The sequence below is a fragment of the Fragaria vesca genome, linkage group LG2, assembly GCF_000184155.1.
Source record: "Fragaria vesca subsp. vesca linkage group LG2, FraVesHawaii_1.0, whole genome shotgun sequence".
Lineage (NCBI taxonomy): Eukaryota > Viridiplantae > Streptophyta > Magnoliopsida > Rosales > Rosaceae > Fragaria > Fragaria vesca.
The window spans coordinates 22,076,449-22,095,219 of NC_020492.1; the positions used below are offsets into that span (position 1 = coordinate 22,076,449).

Sequence of the window (18,771 nt, forward strand, 5' to 3'; positions counted from 1 at the left end):
ATGCATGTTTATTCAGATTTTGAAGTAGCTGAGCGATTAGGAAATGAGTATGATCGAAATGATCCCATTTATACTTTTCTTTCTGTGATTTTTGCTTTTCTTTTTGTATGAAGATCTTTGGAGACACAAAGAGGATGGTGCATATATATAAGTTATGCTTGATATCTGATCGTGCTTTTATCCAGGTGGAGTTTGTCGACATGTAAAGCTACAAACTAATGAGCTAGGGTTTCTGTACATATCTCCCTCTCAAGTCTCACCAGACTCGGTGATGATTGCAAACCTCTGATTTAATAAGTTCAAATGAGAGCTTTTTAAACCCTTTCTAATCACAACACCACTTTATTTTCCATCAGCTATGATTATGTACAAGTGAGGGGTATCTATTTGATAGAGACATGCACCCTTGATCGATATATAATGTAAGAATTAATCGAAAGAAGTCAAAAATTAAACACAGAAGCACTATATATTGCAATAGTATTCTTTCCTAGATAAAAATACGGTTTCTTGTTTCTATTTTGTTGATGAACATATGAATTTATGGTAAGAATTTTACATAGATCTATGGTGATTAGAGAAGAATCACATTTTAGAGATAGATTCAGTGTGGGTCAAGCCTTCCACTCCAAGGTATAACTCCATTGCAAATTCATATATGTTAAGCTCTCAAAGCTTGATTAGACAGAGGTGGGGATGAACTTTGCATTTGATTTTAAAAGCGCATTAATCCACAAAAATCCCCCTTTGTTAGAATTAATTAGCTAGTATATATCCCCACTAATTCCAAATTGTTCATTTTATAAGCAATATATATCAGCAAGACTGTGGCTTAATTAATTGGTGCCAAGAGATAATATTTCCCAGACATATGCATGAAATCATTGGATTATTTGAAATTAAAGATGCTTATTCCCAAGAAGTAGTTAATTAGTAGCTAATAGCTAGGATTATATAAACCAATCATTCAACTTTTCCATAGCTAAAGATTATATATATATATATATATATATAGCCCTTCTCGGCTGCAGACGTCCGCATCAAAGTTTTTGGTGCGGATTTCCATTTTTGCACCACTTCCCGATCGAATTTTCTCAAACTTCCTTCTAGACATATCTAGATCATCTTGTGTAAATCATCTCTGCAAAATTTCAACCAATTTGGTGATCGTTAAGGCCCTCAAAATTGAAAAACAAATGGAGATGATGAACCGGATAGAATTCAGTCCGTCAGATTTGTTTTTCGATTTTGAGGGCCTTAACGATCACCAAATTGGCTGAAATTTTGCAGAGATGATCTACACAAGATGATCTAGATATGTCTAGAAGGAAGTTTGAGGAAATTCGATCGGGAAGTGGTGCAAAAATGGAAATCCGCACCAAAACTTTGATGCGGACGTCCGCACCTGAGAATTCCTGTATATATATATATATATATATATTATATACATGTAATTGCAATACAACGTACTTCCAATAGTATAAATGAAATTGGAACAAAACATCTACTCGATCAACATTAGTTTTAATTATATGTATGCATAAATATATAATTATGTACTACTCAATCCTAGCTACTTGTGTCTTTGTGCTTTCAAACTTTTCTATTATAGCGTGATTGGATCCATTTCGTTTTGTAGTGATCCAAAGGACCAGTGTAACTATGGCAAGCTTAACAATGAGCATACACTACACATAGCCGTTCCATCGAATATCGAATAACTATTTCAGATATCATATGACATTAGCAAACAACCTTTTTATGGGTCACTTGTTATATATGTGCTTAATTAAATAAGTTTTTTTGAGAAGTTTTTTTTTTTTTGTAGAAGTTAATTAGATAAGTTGTGATGTTTTAATTATTGTATGTTTAATATCTATACCTGTGGTTCCCTACGCAATAAAGCTAGATATTCATGGAGTACTATGAGATATGCGATTTGAAATGAAAAGCTAGCTGTGGTTCATCACTTAATTGGCAACCTAACTTATGTATGTGTTTTCTTTGTCTCATGTAAAAATACCTCAATGATAATTATTATCTAAAACCAATAAATGAGCTCATGAGGACAACTGTATGTGTAGTTTTAAACTTTGAATACGTACATTGAAAAAATTACAGATACGAATGTATCATTGTATGCATTACGATTGTGTATCAAATATGTTTGTGAAGTGGGTACGTAATTTTGAACTGATACTTTTATTGCATATTTGGAACACTTTGTTTGATCTAAACTATCACTAGGTCTAAGATCTAAGAGAATGTTTCATCGAGTCCATAACAAAATCAATGAATACATCAAGACGAACTAAATCCCCATAGTGGAAACAATCAATGTATCATAGCAGAACCATTGTAATTACGAATGAATCGTTTAAATCAATGAAATTCTCTTAACACGCCAAGCATATATCCACACTCTTTCATAAAGAAACGAAAGAAAGAACATCAAATAATGAAATATGAATTTCAACAACATTCTTCAAATATTTACTACTTATATTCTTCAATTTGACACAACATTCTTCAAATATTTACTACTTATAACGAAAGCAAAGGAGAAGAAACTCAAGAAAGTATCATGATCACCACACTATCGTAGTTACTATTACAAGGAGAATATATTGCTTCGTGCAACAATTGATTTGACTAGGATTCAAGCAAAGCATATATATAATGGCATGCAATTATTTCCAAAACATTTCTCTAAGAAACCAAATCAATAGGCAAATCAACCAACCACCAATAGTATTGCTTTGACACACAAACCACACAAAGAAGTTCACTAATTTTCACAAGTCTTGCAATAAAAGACACCAAATCGTTCTTATTAGTGGATGACACACCCCACCAAAGTGTTACTTAAACAAGAACACAATCAAGGCTATAGTAAAAGTCCTATAAGAGGCACAATATTAGTGGGGGCAAAGACGGTTTTAGTCTTTTAGATCCATACATGTGATTTACGAGTTGTGAAAAGGATAAAAAAGGTGAAATAGGAAGATTATAGTGCGGTAGCCCACCATAGGTTATACGACTTCGAGTTCAAGGTAGGTTAATTATTTAAAGTAAAAGAGAAGGTCCATATACAGTAACCTCACATTCTCAAAAGGGGAACCTACCTAAGTTTAGGAGGGGGGTAGTATAAAAAAGAAGAAGAAAAAGTAGGTAGGCCCTTATCAGAAGATTGGGCCTGAAAATGAAATTTTCATGGATCACGGGGATGTATCCAGTGCCCTTTCTTGGGCTGGGCCTTCCTATATATATAGAATTATTATTATTATTTTTTGGGTAATATATATATATATATATATATATATATATATATATAGAGAAAAATGCTGTGATGAAGTAAGCAGTGGGAGGAGCCTTGGGGTGTGACCGAGTGCCTGTGAAAGAATGAGCCGGGGACTCATAGACAGTGGCTTGGTTAAGGTAACCCACCAGAGCTGTAGCGAAATCGAGTAGTAGGGAAAACGATGACACATTTATGTAGGTGGCACCTATAAGGTAATTCCTCTCATGTTTCGATCACAAGTATTACTGTTTACGGTTCAGGGGTTAGGGATAATGTTTTTGCACCCCCTTTAGTCTTTTAGCACCCCCTTTTCTAGCATTTCTACACTACTGATGCAGTATTGGGATAATGTTTTTGACAAAAGTAACTAGTACTCTTTCCATAATATGATGAACTCATACATATGGGTTTGCTTAGCTAAAGGACAGTCAGATGAACGAGCCTCTTCATGTATATACCTCTTTACCCTATCTGCAAATCTTCAACCTACTTCATCATAAGGTTTAAGGCAGTTCAACATTACAATCCCATTACTTTTCTGAATATGAATAGGGACATGATAACCAACGAAAAAGGGACTTGGTTAGTAACTGAGTACGGCCACCATGTCATGGGAGACTGAGACCTGCAACCTCCCCTAAACCCTAATAAATGGAGCAGTTAGGTGTTAGGGTTTAGTTCCATTGACAAAAGCCTCTCCTGTAATAAATCAACGATATATTTTCTTTCAACAATTCAATGGCCGGGCCTAAACCCCTACCAGGCTACCAGTCCCAGCAACAGCACCTCTCTTTGTTTCACTGACAAAATCCAATTCCTAAACAAACTTCAATTGCTTCTCAGTTTACTCTCACACACTTGTCCAGTACCTCCCATGCTCACCTATCCTAATCAACATAAATGAAAGTGAGTGAGCCAACGGCAGTTGAAGAATTTAAGTTTTGTCAACTATACTGGTGGAGTGTTACTACTGCACCCAACTTTCAGTCCATAGCACACTTCCCCCCCTATAAATGAAGGCCTTGCTCTGGTTCACCATCTACTCTTACCTTATCTCTGCGTTTGCATTTTCCAATAGCTTTGAGTTGGATTAACCAAGTCCACCGATGGGGTTTCATCTCCCACACATCTTTGGTTTTTTCACTGTAAGAAAACAGTTGTGTCCTGCTTTCTACGATTCTAGTTCAATATTGTCTACTAACTTTTGATATTCTGATCCCATGCTAATGAGAGTTTCAATGTTGCAGTTCACACTGGTTGTAAGCCATGCTGCTCTTTCGCCTCAACTTTATTGGAATTCTGTCTTGCCAAACACACCGATGCCCAAAACTCTGAGTGAACTTCTGCAATCTGGTTAGTGACTGAATCTGATACTCTGACTTGATTCTTTTGGCATAACATTTTAAGCAGCTTCAAATAACCTCTTGATATGTCCAGTACAGAGCAAATAATGCCAAATTACATGTAATTTCCTGCATGTCACATAAGAACAGTCAGGATAGTTTTCATACAATTTTCGATAGTTTAACATACATGTATCAACTCAGGTGAATGTCACTCACCTGCTCACTTGTTCTCTGTTATGTTGCTAAATATGCAGACTTCAGCGAAGAAAAAAGCACCTCAGTTCTGGTAGGGAAGGGTGGTGTCAACGTTAATGCAGGTAAAGGAAAGCCTGGAGGAACCAATGTGAATGTTGGGAAGGGTGGTGTGAATGTGCACGCTCCAAACAAAAAGCCAGGTGGTGGTACTAATGTCAACGTTGGGAAGGGAGGCGTAAATGTGCAAACTGGGAAGGGAAAGCCAGGGAGCGGTACCAATGTCAACGTAGGGGGAAAAGGTGGTGTTGGAGTGCACACCGGAAAGCCCGGAAAGAGAACCAACGTTGGTGTTGGCAAAGGAGGAGTGCATGTAAGCACACACCACAAGGGAAAACCTGTATATGTTGGAGTAACACCAAGCAAAAACCCATTCCTGTACCAGTATGCTGCTACTGAGACTCAGCTTCATGAAGATCCACAGGTCGCTCTTTTCTTCTTGGAGAAGGACATGCATCCAGGCACAAAGATGAACTTGCACTTCACTACAAGTTCAGACACAGCAACTTTCCTCCCACGCAAAACTGCAGAATCGATCCCTTTCTCATCATCTAAACTGCCAGAAATTTTGGACCAGTTTTCAGTGAAACCAGAATCGGCGGAAGCAGACACACTTAAGCAAACCATTGAAGAGTGTGAGAAACCAGGTATTACAGGAGAGGAAAAATATTGTGCAACCTCTTTGGAGTCGATGGTTGACTTCAGCACTTCCAAGCTTGGAAGGAACATTCAGGCACTCTCAACAGAGGTTGCAAAGGGAACCACCATGCAGAAGTACACAATATTGCCAGGAGTGAAGAAGCTGGCAGGTGAAAATTCCATTGTGTGTCATAAGCAGAACTATGCATACGCTGTCTTCTACTGCCATGCAACAACAACCACAAGAGCTTATGTAGTGCCACTGGAAGGTGCTGATGGAGTGAACGCTAAAGCAGTAGCAGTCTGCCACACAGACACCACAGAATGGAACCCAAAGCATTTGGCCTTCCAAGTCCTTAAAGTTAAACCAGGAACCATTCCCATCTGCCATTTTCTTCCTAGTGATCATATTGTCTGGGTACCCAACCAGAAATCCACATAAGCTGAATCCATTAGTTGTTATACCTGGGCGTTTAGCATAGTCGTTTGAAAACCGACTCCTTGTCACTATGTACTTCAACTTATACTCAAAAAGCATGCCATAGTGGACATGTTATATATATTCAGTAATACATAATAAGCTTTGGCTTTCTGCTGCTATTTCTGTTCTCTCCGACCATTCAGTGGTGAACTGTTACATCTGCTTCGATAAAAAGAATCTCATTATAATGGTTGTTAATCTAGAGGGACTTGAATAACCATTAGGCCATTTACTTCTATGACATGTGTTTATGTACTAACCAAGCGCATTCCTGTTACAAAGTAATAAAATCAAAACTTACCAAAGTTACTTCCACAGCAAATATTTAAGCAAGCTTACTTGTCATCCATCCAGCAAAACTCATCAGATGGCATCCGTGGAACTGAAACCCAAAACAACTTTATCATTAAGATATAAAATCCAGTGTGCATACCACAAACTGTATAATCAAACATGAAGCATGGCTGCTATAAGACCACTTTTGTCTGTCTATCAATGAAATATACTGAGAAGTAGCACAAGTTCAGAAGCCAGTTCTTATGCACATGCAAAATCCCTATAATGTTTCATTAAGAACTTCTAGATGATTTGAGGTGAAGGCGGAAATATGCAAAACACCCTTATAAGTCACAGAACAGCCTCTTTCCAAGGAGTGCATTTCTCAACCAATATATAAAGTGAAGTTCCATGTCTGAAAAATATATGATTGTAATCAAAACATTTAGAAGGATTAGGAAACCAAAAAACATTAATTTACTAGAATACATGTAAAGCATTTCATTTGACAACCGGACATGCATAGATTGTTTGTAATCACCTTGTCGTGTCATGAAACTTTTGCATTTTCAGATCAAGAACAGGAACACATCTTGGTCAATTTATGGAACAAGGAGATTTTCATATTGATCCGCCTGAAAGGGTTGCAAAGAACCCCAAGTTCTTCCAACTTTCAATTTGACATGCAAAGGAACTGAACAACAAACAGTTAAACAATTAAAAGCTATTCTCAAACTATCAGCATTACATCCAGAAATATGAAATATATACCAAGAAGTGAAACAGCATTTTCCATGCTTGTTTGTAACAGCAAAGCAGCTTCTTTTATCACTGAAGGATCAACTTCCAGTACCAATTCATCATGTACCTACATAAACAACAGCAAAGTAAGTCTCAACCTTCAACAATGTTTTGTATTGTAAGTACAGTGACATCATGCTGCACTAAAAAATTTAGTAAGTTTCACTTAGAAAATTGAAGATATATATATAAATATATGTTCATATACACATGTATCTATATATATATATATATACAGACACAAATTTTCCATATCACTTCTACATTTCTATGTTTTCATACGAACATTTTCAATAGCATCAAGATCTTTTAGTACAAAAAATAATAGAGCATTGAGTAGCAAGAAATTTCCCCAAGCAACCTGCAATAGAATTCTGCAGCGACCCTTCAATTTGTGAAACTTTGTTGCAAGTGGAGAAGTTGAACTGGGCCTTTCAGCTCCATGAACTATTACCGAGTAAATATTTATCATTGCAATCTTAATTATATCAGCAGCGGATCCCTGTAAAAGAAAGACATTAGTCCATGGATATTACAGAATTATTGCACCTTAGGGAGGGAAAAAGTTGTACCTGACATATCGAATTTACAGCCTGTCTCTGGGCCTTTGCCTTTTCCTTGCTATTCCCAAATTTTATTTTTGATAAAAATCGTTTTCTTCCCTTGAGGGTTTCCACATATCTGGGACAAGAAAATATGTAGATAATTAACAATTTAGCAGTTGATTTACAGCTTAAAAGTGATGAGTTTGCAACAGTGCATTACATTTTCATCCCTGAATAAAAAAGAACGGGACAAAAAAAATGGGTTATAAACAAAACCCCTCTTTTTTATGATGAGAGGATTCTTCCTACATTTTTTTCCTAACAAGAAACATAAAATTCCGAGAGAAAAACAATAGACAATGAAATACGCAACAACTTTCCTATTAAGCCAAGAGAAGGGAGATAAAATATCAATACAAAGAAAAGACACCAATACTTAGAGGAAGAATAGAAAAACTGAAAAACATATTCACTGGTAAGAAACAAGAACCAAAATCCTACGTAGATTTTGTATGTAGTAGCTACCTTTCTCTAAAGAAGTTGAACTACTTAATAGGAACAAGGCAAGCAGTAAGAAATCCTCACCCTTTCTTGCGGCAATATGCAACTGCTTCATTAAGCCAAGAAGCAACTCCAGGGAAAGAACTTTTGAAGTTTTGTATTTTCTCAGAAGCTTCCTGGGGACTGCAATCCAGTTGTTCAGCAAGGCTATTAGCACCCATTCCATAGAGAATTCCATACACCAACCTTTTGGTCTGATCTCGTATGTCAGAACTAATACAATCTTCTGACTTTCCAGTCCATCTAGCTGCAATCATGGTGAAGACATCCCCATGGGGCTTACTAAGGAGTTCAATGAGTGAGGAATCCTCAGAAAAATGGGCCATCACCCGCAGTTCTATCTGAGAATAATCTGCGGTCAACAGTATCCAGTTGTCCTGCATAAAATTAGATAAAAACAAAATTAACAGATGTAAATGAATAGCAGACATCAAAGTTTTCCTTTGCTTCCCCTCCAGCGAAAAAAAAATGGAAGAAGAAGAACTACTTAGCATGACACTAGATGATTAACAGATTATCTGGCCATTGAAAATGATAATAAATTGTTACCTGAGTAGGTGTAAAGTATTCGCGAGCATTAATTTTGTAATGATCAACATCAGTTTTGCCACCATTTTCCTCCTTGTTCATTTTGAAGTCAACCATATGTTCCACACACTGCACAATCATAAAAATGAAAAAAATGAATCACTCATAAGAACATTTAAATTCAAGTTTCTAAATCAACAGGGGATACCTGGAGATTAGGTTCCTCCATTGAAAGCCGACCAGTAGCTGTTGATGTTTGGAGCCAATGACCGTGTAATGTGTACTTCTGTGTCTTTACAGATAGCCTAGCATGTGAACAAATTGATCCCATCGTACAGTTTAAGAGTTTTGCCAATGTACGATGCTCTTTGATGATGGGTATAATAGGATGCTCGTCCCTGAAATGAAATCAAAGCTGCTTAAATGCAAAATAGCTCGGCATATATCAAAATGTAACAACCATGAATGAGGAACAGTATCATTAGACAGACATATGACAACAGAAGAGCCCCAGTTCCAAGATTTTAAAACATATCAATTTGTCTGTATCCATTCCAACATGACTAAAATTAGAAAGGTTAGGCACATTTTATTCTCTATTTACGTACCCAATGAAGATTTCAAATACGAATAGGCAAAGAATTCGAATCACACTATTCAAACGATGCAAACAAGCAAAAAAGTGAAAAAACCAATAGACCGGATTAGATAGTGCAGTTATAGAACAATAATCATAATATGGATTAACCTTAACACAGGTAATGTTATGAAGAAGAACAAAGAAAAGAAGCGTCTCTTAACCTTAGTAAATCCAAGCAATGCTTGTCAGTACTTGGATGTTGCTTTCCCTTGTTGCGCACTTCTGGTATGGGCAGCTTTAAGTGTCCATACAGCACATTAGCAATATCCGCTGCTGTATATAATGAAAATGTCATGCCAGCCAGTTTACAAGCTTCTTTCTCGAGATGCCTCAGCTTTTTCCCCAGTACATTACGTGCTTGCAGACAGCCCTCCATGTCAAGACCCACTCCCCAAAGCTCCATGTCAGCAAGAATATTAACCTTTCGTATAAAGAAGCAGTAAGATAGTGTCAGCGTACCGAACTAGAAAAGAAGGATAGGTGCTGGTTTAATGGTTCCAAAAAGGGAGAAAAGTACATTAATCGACACAAGTGGTTGGGCACATGTGCCCAAGCACCCAACAAACTGCTGCACAAACTGCTGCATGCATTTTTATATGCAAAAGCCACTAAAATAGTGACAGACTTGTTGGAATAATTGTAAACCTCTTTCAATGAAGTTCTCAAAGTTATTTTCATATATGTTTTCTTTCTGCTCAAAGCGATCATTAATAAAAGATGGTGTAATGGGGGCAAGCAGTCACTACAAAAAAAATATTTATCCAGTGGTTTATTATAAGTATTATCTTATCACTTTCCATGAAGATCACCAAATTGGAATCAGCAAATTATGGTCCAATTTTGTTCCAACATTCATAGAATTATTTGATAGTTTGAATCCCCACATCAAAAAGCACCATTTAGAAGCTAAATCAGATAAGATTAAAGATTTTACCAATGGAACTTCAATATTTATCAGTGACTCGGTAAGGTTTTCAGAAACAAGCAACTTCCACAAAACAGAACATAAGGCTCGTGTTTGTGCAACTCGACGGCAGCAACCATTGTGTGCAGCTCTTCGCATCTGATTTTTCCACCTGCCGTTTCGATTTGCAGCTGCAGCAGCATTGCTGGATAACCTTTTCTTAACTTCCTACAATCATTTTTGAAGATTCATAAGGCGAATGGAAAAGGAATAAACAACTAAGCTTTACTTAAAACAAAAACATTCAGAAGATTATTGCAGTTACAAAATTTCTGCCATTAAGAAATTCTTTGATGGACAAAAGTGAAGAAGGATATCTCAAAAGTCAAAAGGAAATACTCAAATTCTATCTTACCTTTTCCAGGTTAGGACTAGAATTTTTCTCCTCATCAGGCCAAAGAATCCAGGCCACAATGCACATGTCAATGCCATCTTGTATATGAACTGGTGGCAACAATAAAAATGAGGTGTCTATAATTTCAAAGCAAGTACTTTTCCCCGCAAGACTCTGGCAACCAAATCTCTGAATTGGAACTGCAGGGCATTTCAGTGCTTGAATCTGACTTTTCAACATCCAAGTAAATTTCCTGACACCTCTTTTCCCCATGATTTCACCGATCCTGCTCCATCTACATTTAGCCAGTTCCAACATATTATCAAGAGGTAACACATTAGTTCTATCACCTGATGCAGTCAAACGCAGGCTTTCATCTTTACTTCTGCTGCCAGACCACAGCAGATCCTTAGGAATGTCAACATAGTAAACAGGAGAATCTTCCCAACAGATGGCCATTCCATGTAGTTCAAAAGGGGCAACAGAGTTCAATTCTGATCTCTTGTTGTAGTGGATATCAAAATGGAACTCTGAGGTGGTTTCCCAAATATTCAAAAATGAATCAATTCCACCAGGAGTATAAATTGCATGAATGGGGCCTTTTTCACAAACTTTGCCCTTGCCAACACACAAATTTTCCCCTTCACAGCTTCCCGGTTTTTTAGGATCTAAAGACACACTGGATATCCTATTTCTATCACCTAAGCTGTCTACCATAATTGAAATGCTAGGGTCAGCAATTTTGGTTTGATGAACAGTAGCATTTAGCTCATCCCTAAGGGCACCAGACCCTTCAATTGCTACTACAGAACTTTCAGCCCCAAACTGAATTTGCATGGCACCACTTGAATTTACTTCTCCTACAGCCACCACCATACCACTATCTGATGTTTTTGTCAACTTCTCTCCTGATACAACCTTTTCAGAAGGAACCCTTACTTCCAAAGATGGCTTAGGAGCATCATCCACATGGGCATTAACAAAGCTACAAGTATTTTCATCACCAGAGGAATTTGTTGTTCCTTGCATACTGGGACTTCCACCAGCAGTTGGAAATAATGGTTGAGAAAACTGTGGGACCTCCAATCCAAGTGATTTAAAAGCCGAGAAGGCAGCAACTCTAGCCTCTTCAGCCTTTTCCAGAACTATTTTGTGTGCACCCTTCTTGATCTTCTTGGCTACTCCTACGTGGATGCGTCTTTGAGCTGAACCTTCTGCAGTCAACTTCCCAACATTAGGGAATGCAAGTAATAAAAACACAGAAGAATTGCAATATAGAGAAACAAAATTCTGATAAAATACATTATTTACATGAACTATTGTTAATTAAGAGAATACTCTCTTCAACTTCTTATGCAAAGTAATCATGAACCCTGCCAGGCTGCCACACCACAGTACAAATTTAGGCATCTGAGAAAACATACTAGCAGGATATTTTAGAATATTTGATTGAGAATAATATCTTCTGCACAGTTAATTGCAAGATGAAAAGGAGCAGCATTTCATCATAACAGAAGGAAAAAAAAAACATTCTGGAAGAAGTCTTTTGAAATAGTCAATGATTCAAAATAATCTTAACTTTTTTCTATAGTTCATTAAATGCCATTCATTATAAATAAATGCTAATTCCTAAGCTATGAAACTATTGTACAGCATATGCTCCTTGTAATAAACAAAAATTAATCCGCTGACAATACAGACCATAACCCCATCAGGAAAGTGAAATAACACTGAGAACTATTACAGTCACTTATCATAATGAACCAACAGCCACATATAACCAGGCCATAAAACTACCTTGGGCTGCCCAGGATGAAGATTCAAAAAGAGCTTTGACTATTTCAGGGATGGATGCTTCAGCAATAGCTAAAGGTGTACGCAAGCCAGCTTTATATAGTGCCCTTGCTCGAGAACCCTACAAATACAAGATGAAGTCAACAAATACTGCAATATATACACCCCTGTTGGGCATCTCTGACAGATATCAACTGAAGGCAATTGACTAAGAGCATCCATTTTAACCACCCTTTACAAGTGGAATTATACCTTGACAAATGGAATTGTAGTCAGTTCTACAATCTCTGCTCTCACTCCAAATGAGACACGGTTTTGGAACTTTCCAACCAAGCCTTCCAGGTCATGCCATCCAAGCCTCTCACAGAACATAGTTACCATAGATGCAAACCTTCCGGCATTCTCTTGTAAGGCCTGGACCATACCTCTAGCCACTTTAAAAGCTTCACATACCTCATTGATAGCAACTTCCTTCGCCCATATATAAAGAGTGTATTTAGCAAAACACATAACCAAACAAATCCAAATAACCGACAAATCTTACAGCCTATGCAGAAGAAAAGCCACTTCATTAAAGGAAAATAGGATTTAAAATCTCATACAGGTCACTGAAATAAGATACACAGAACAACAACAAATGAAGACCAGTAAAGTTTGGATGTCACCCTCCCCACATTGGAACCAGATAAAAAAAAGAAAACACATGCGAATAAAATCATAAATGTGAATGCATGTTACACAGTGCATCTGTTTGTCTAGCAGGGAATGAAGTAAAATGAGGTTTCCCACATATATCAGACTCAGGAAGACAAGAGTGGTACCTGAACTAGTCTTGACAAGATGAGAGCAACATATAACCGTTTACACACTCGAACTGTTTGATCATCCGGAAGCACAATCTTCGTAGTCCCAAATCGGTTTTCATAATTGCCATTCAACGCTTTCATATTTTCTCTCATCCTGCTTGATGATCTCATAGGTGCACCATGTGCCATTCTCATCAAAAATGGCTCTGTCACTCCAACGCGGTTGCCAACGGACTGAATAATCATGAAATGAATTAAGGCAGCCACAATTGCGAAATCCATAAATAATCGTAAAAGGAGTTCTATTATTGAACACTGTGGACCTAAGAACATGAGCAGTTTATATCCTAGAGCATGTTTTCATACAGACCAAATCACTATAAAAGAAAAGAAAATATCTCATCGTTTTTTAGGATACTGAGAGACTATTGGTGTGCTAAAAGGCATTTGCAATGGAGCAAAAGTTCAAACCACCTCAAGGTATGATAACTCTGAGCAGGTGTTATCCACTCAGCTCAAGTGTTTAGTTCTAGATATTGTCATAAGCACTTAGTATAGAACAAATTCCCACTACAAAGATGAGGCTTTCCGCCAAACCTCCAATTAATCTCTACTTAGGCTCCATTTAAATTTCAAAATGTACAGAGAGAGAGAGAGAGAGAGAGAGAGAGAGAGAGAATCAGTCAAATGGTATCTTGGTAAGAAGCAAATTACCTGGTCAAGAGAAGACAATTCCATGAACCTTTCATAATACAGTTCCCAATCAGGCTCAACATCAACATTTATTGGTGTTACTAGGTAAACCAAATGCAAATCAGATGCAAGTACAAATCCTTCTCTAGCTCTTGAAAGATCATCCAGCACAATCTAAAGCACCAATAGAAAAAAGTATGATCAACATCAAATATAAAACCTATAGTTTTATTACTAGGGCTAAGCTAAAACTAAATAAAATAGAATCAGCTGACCATTAGTTGTCTGCAGTGATATTTTTTTTTCTTAAGACCAACCCGATTGCCAAAATATTTGGAATTAATTTAACAATAAGATGAAGAATCCATACAAGTGATTCTTCAGGACACAGAGAACTGCCAAAAGCTGCACGTCCAAGGGGTGTGGTACTGTATAGCTTAGTGTCATCATTCCATTCTAGAAATTTCCTGTGGCACAACCACCGGAGAGATTCCTGTGCTGATTTCACCACATCCTGGAAAGGTTTAGTGGAGTTTAACAATGTGCACCTAACATAGCGATGAATGTCCTTAGCAGTTTGAACAATTCCCCCCGCTACTACTTCTAAGATTGCATGAGTCATTCCATTCATATCTTCAGATAAACAAGAGCGCAATGGCAGACAGCTTTCATTAAGAACTCCCATAATCCTTTTGATCTCGTCTGGCTTGCAAATAAGTACCTGGTGAAGTTAAAAGAGAACAAGGAATAAAACAGACTTGAAATGGACAAATCTACCGATGAAGATGATAAAATAAAATAAATAAAAAATTAAATAAAAAAAACAGGAGTGAAGTATATAATCACATAAGGAGTACGACTGTACGAGGTACAATCAAAGACATACACTTTCTCCTTTTGTATCTATGCCAGTACGACCAGCCCGACCAGCCATTTGCCTGTATCGTGTCCCATCTATAAAATCGCGACCAATCCGAGGCTGACGGAAAATGACCCTCCTAGCTGGCAGATTAACACCAGCTGCTAAGGTAGATGTGGCAGTTAAGACGCGTACAAGGCCCTTACGGTAGCAGGTTTCAACAATCTCTCTTTCCTCAACCTAAGAATAGATCAAACCAGACAGACCCATCAGTAACAGAGTTCATATACAAAATGGTAAAAGAGAGAGAGAGAGAGAGACAGAGAGAGAGAGAGATGAAGAACAAAAATTAAATAGTCAAGCACATGGAAGAGAATACTACAAAAATACCGTGAGACCAGCATGGTGGTAGGCAACTCCAGAAGGAAGGGTTTCTTCTAATACTGGATCCAAACCAGCAGGACACCGTCTTAAGGAATCAATAGCCAATGTCAAGTCATTAAATTCACTGTCATCAGTGCGAGTGTTGACCGAAAATTTCTTAAGGAATCTTGAAACATGCCTCGCTGTTGATTCACATCCTTTTCGACTAGAGCAAAATATTAACACGGAAAAACCCTCTTGTACAACCTGATATGCATTCCCTCAGTTCATAATTGATCAAACAATTTGAAAATAGTGCCAGAAAGTAGCTTCGATAAAAGTTATATGTAAGAATTAGAGTCCCCACCTCATTGCACAGTTCCACAACATGATCTGGATCTTTACCACCAAGGTCAACTGCTTTGGGGATTGTTCTAATAATCTCCATTTTCTTGTTATAAATGGTGTTCCCCACTTTAATGTATTCTTCTAGTGGTACCGGTCGAAATTCTGTCTGGTAGAGGGCAGCCTGCATGCATACATCTCTATTAATAAAGCCAGAAGGTCTTTTTGACTTTTTCAATGGTTAAATTTTTGAAAATCCGATTATACCCATGGTTAATTAATAATCAAAAATACAATATTTTTAAAATTAAAGGGTAAAACTGAAATTATACATTAAACTGAAATTAACTACCCCTTACATATCTATTTGTTTTATTTTTTAAGAGGCTAGTGTGAAAAGTAAGTATGGAAATATACAAAGATGTGTGTTCTCCATACAAAGATTGGAAAATAATATCTATAACACCATTAAGATAACACCTTTCTGCATTCGACACTACAAAACTGTCAATTATATATATATATATATACCCCACTCTCATTTCACATACTTTGCTGTGAAGTTGGAGTGAAGGGCTGCATGTGTGATGGACAATGCCCTACAATGAAAATTTACTCAACAAAGATATTGGATGATAACAGGTCTTGTTCCACTTACTTGAAGCCAATCAGCAACTGCTGCCACATTTGGCATAGTGGCACTCATACCAACAATTTGCAAACCATGAGCAGGATCAGCCTTACCGCTGCTCATGCCTGAACTTTCTCCACTACTTGATTCAGAAATGCCTTCACCAGCTGCATAACGAAGTTTTGTCAACAGAAGTTCCAGAAGATAACCCCTACTTGGATCGCCAACCTGTTGATATTTTTAAGTTAATAGAATCCACCCCAAAAGAATAGACCCATATTAACCCAAAAAGATATAACTCAAGTACCATGTGCAGTTCATCTATCACAACAATTCCAATTTCTGAAAGACGGCCCTCTTCCAGCAGCTTGTTTATTAAGAAGTTTGCCTTTTCTATTGTGCAGACAGCTACAGAAGTGTCTTTGGGAAGTGTACCACCACCTTGGTTGCCATAATAACTACGAACACGCTTACCAAGTGGTTCAAGAAGTAGCTCCAGGTGTTCTGCCTGCACCAATTGAGAAAGAAAGTTGAAAACATTAAACTACGTATAGAAGAAAGAATGATCTAATCTTGAAAATCTCGAAAGAAACAACAAATATTACCTTTTCTGCACAAAGTGATACATAAGGAAGTACAAGTAAAGCTATTTTTCCAGATGACAAGACCTGTCGCAGCATCAGAATTTCTGCAACAAAACTTTTACCTGCACTGTGGATGTGCAGAGGGAGCAAGATTATGAAACAAAAAGATGCCATACCAATAAAAAAAAAATCTATGCCATTTTACAGAATAATTCCAGACTTTTTAGTGACAATAACAACTTTGTTATAAGATATCACACATCAAAATAAAAACAATAACACTGCAACTTGCCCAGATATTTGAGTTTACATGAGCCTCACTGTACAAAGGACAGAACGAATCATAACATTACAACAATGCTAGATGAAACTAATCATATCACAGAGGAACATTCAAAAGTACTCACATGATAGACAAGCCAAGGTAAAATACAATTGCATAACTACCTCGTTGATGCACAATACACAAGATTCCTTCTCTGCAATACACCATCAACCTGAAGGCACTCAACCTGAAAGATGGAGAATGGATATACATTATGCTCAACACTATTACTCAAACACAACAAGCCAGATATCAGCTATAGAAAAGAAATGTGTATACGGTATACCTATGCCCCAGAATCAATGAAATCTTAGTCAAACAGCAAGAAGAGTATTTGTTGGCTTAAGGCCAAACCACAAAACAGAACATTTCAACTAAATAGAATATATTTAAGTGCGAATAAATAAATAATAGTCAACATGGGCACCAGTTCAGAAAGTTTGAAAGATACCTGCCAAGGATAAAGTTTTGAAATTCCTTTCTTTCTATATATGCTGCATATTTCTGGTGCAAGCCAACCATCTAGATCCAGACAATCTTTCAGTGGCATAAAACTTGAAGGAGTACTTGCTTCACTAGATTCACCTTTACCATTCAAATTAATGACATCATCACCTGGTGAAGAAAATGTTGGGCCACCATTGTCCTCGCTAGACAAATTCTTCATTTTGGTCACTGCAGTAACAGAATCAACATCTTGCCCCTTATTTTCCTGAGATTTGCTGCAACGGACCATAGTATTACCATGTCTTAGACCTCTCAAATCTGTAAGACTAGATTCAGATTGTTGGCCACCTCCATGAGCCATGCTTTTCGAATTGAACGAATTCATACGATGTGGCATACTTTCATTCGAAATCTTGTCCTCACGAGAGAAGTCAAAATGCTTAACAGGCAGTGGGGATACTTCTTTACAGAAGTCCTTCCTATGCTTCGCCGTCGGCTCTGAATCAGCATCGTTAGCCATACGCTCACCTTCATCCATCATTTCCTTTGACTTTCCATCAAAGTGTGCATTTCTCAAACTGCACGAGTTCTCACCATGATACTGGCTATCTGAGGCAGTAGGTGCTTCAGGTGCCTGAGCACATAGACCATCAGCAACTTGAATCGCATCATTCCAAAAAGCTTCACCAGGTGAAGACAATGAGCTACCACGTGTTGAATTGGGGGTCTGACGAACACATGATTTAATCAATGAGCCTGGTGTATAACAATCAACTGTGTCTAGAGACAATTTATGTGTATTACTGCACGGTTTCAAGGTTTGTTGAAACTCGCGTGATTCATTAGCAATGGTAACCTGGCCATCACGTTAAGAAGATAACAATTCAAAATTAAGTATAAGACATAAGTGTTTAAGTTTAACCTTAAGTACCAAATCTTCACAAGAGCCTTTAGCACATACCCCATTTTTATCAACACAAACAGATTGCACTGCTTCACAGCGCTTCTCTGTAGAACCGCTTGTTTCACTTTCTTCATAAGATTTATCACTACTGCAATGCCTCTTTTTAAGCATCTCATCCTCCCCGTCAAGCAAAGATGCGCTAGCGTGTCTCTTATGATCATTCACTTTCAGCTCTGACATAGAACTTTTGTTTGATTGAACATCACTGCAAATAAACAACATAAATTAAAAAAAAAAGTAAAAAAAATAGAGAGAGAGAGAGAGAGAGAGAGAGAGAGAGAGAGAGAGTAGA

General features: G+C 37.4%; 2 protein-coding genes across 2 annotated transcripts in view; one reads left to right on the forward strand and one right to left on the reverse strand.

Annotated features, from left to right (window-relative positions):
* Positions 1–4,342: 4,342 nt before the first annotated feature.
* LOC101313572 (dehydration-responsive protein RD22-like) lies at positions 4,343–6,138 on the forward strand. The gene is made up of 3 exons (XM_004291168.1): positions 4,343–4,446; positions 4,549–4,654; positions 4,902–6,138. The coding sequence occupies exons 1-3, from the start codon at positions 4,408–4,410 to the stop codon at positions 5,978–5,980; spliced, it is 1,224 nt and encodes a 407-aa protein (XP_004291216.1). The 5' UTR covers positions 4,343–4,407; the 3' UTR covers positions 5,981–6,138.
* Positions 6,139–6,888: 750 nt separating this feature from the next.
* Positions 6,889–18,771, reverse strand: part of LOC101308155 (DNA polymerase theta-like) — a 12,628-nt gene continuing 745 nt past the window's right edge. Inside the window, exons 3-27 of the mRNA XM_004292816.1 lie at positions 18,477–18,684; positions 17,520–18,371; positions 17,191–17,255; positions 16,765–16,870; positions 16,467–16,667; positions 16,187–16,387; positions 15,551–15,712; positions 15,211–15,450; positions 14,848–15,060; positions 14,332–14,682; positions 13,983–14,135; positions 13,284–13,502; positions 12,715–12,933; positions 12,466–12,583; positions 11,061–11,882; positions 10,690–11,018; positions 10,305–10,502; positions 9,532–9,791; positions 8,939–9,128; positions 8,752–8,859; positions 8,227–8,579; positions 7,669–7,777; positions 7,458–7,598; positions 7,067–7,163; positions 6,889–6,989 (exon numbers count right to left, since the gene is read on the reverse strand). Coding sequence (XP_004292864.1) covers positions 6,898–6,989; positions 7,067–7,163; positions 7,458–7,598; positions 7,669–7,777; positions 8,227–8,579; positions 8,752–8,859; positions 8,939–9,128; positions 9,532–9,791; positions 10,305–10,502; positions 10,690–11,018; positions 11,061–11,882; positions 12,466–12,583; positions 12,715–12,933; positions 13,284–13,502; positions 13,983–14,135; positions 14,332–14,682; positions 14,848–15,060; positions 15,211–15,450; positions 15,551–15,712; positions 16,187–16,387; positions 16,467–16,667; positions 16,765–16,870; positions 17,191–17,255; positions 17,520–18,371; positions 18,477–18,684 — 6,007 coding nt within the window. The 3' untranslated portion in view covers positions 6,889–6,897. The remainder of the gene's footprint in view (positions 6,990–7,066; positions 7,164–7,457; positions 7,599–7,668; positions 7,778–8,226; positions 8,580–8,751; positions 8,860–8,938; positions 9,129–9,531; positions 9,792–10,304; positions 10,503–10,689; positions 11,019–11,060; positions 11,883–12,465; positions 12,584–12,714; positions 12,934–13,283; positions 13,503–13,982; positions 14,136–14,331; positions 14,683–14,847; positions 15,061–15,210; positions 15,451–15,550; positions 15,713–16,186; positions 16,388–16,466; positions 16,668–16,764; positions 16,871–17,190; positions 17,256–17,519; positions 18,372–18,476; positions 18,685–18,771) is intronic.

Coding starts and splice junctions, on each gene's coding strand:
- LOC101313572 (XM_004291168.1), top strand. CDS start 4,408: ATGGGGTTTCATCTCCCACACATCTTTGGTTTTTTCACT. Junction 4,447..4,548: donor ACATCTTTGGTTTTTTCACT/GTAAGAAAACAG, acceptor TCAATGTTGCAG/TTCACACTGGTTGTAAGCCA. Junction 4,655..4,901: donor GAGTGAACTTCTGCAATCTG/GTTAGTGACTGA, acceptor CTAAATATGCAG/ACTTCAGCGAAGAAAAAAGC.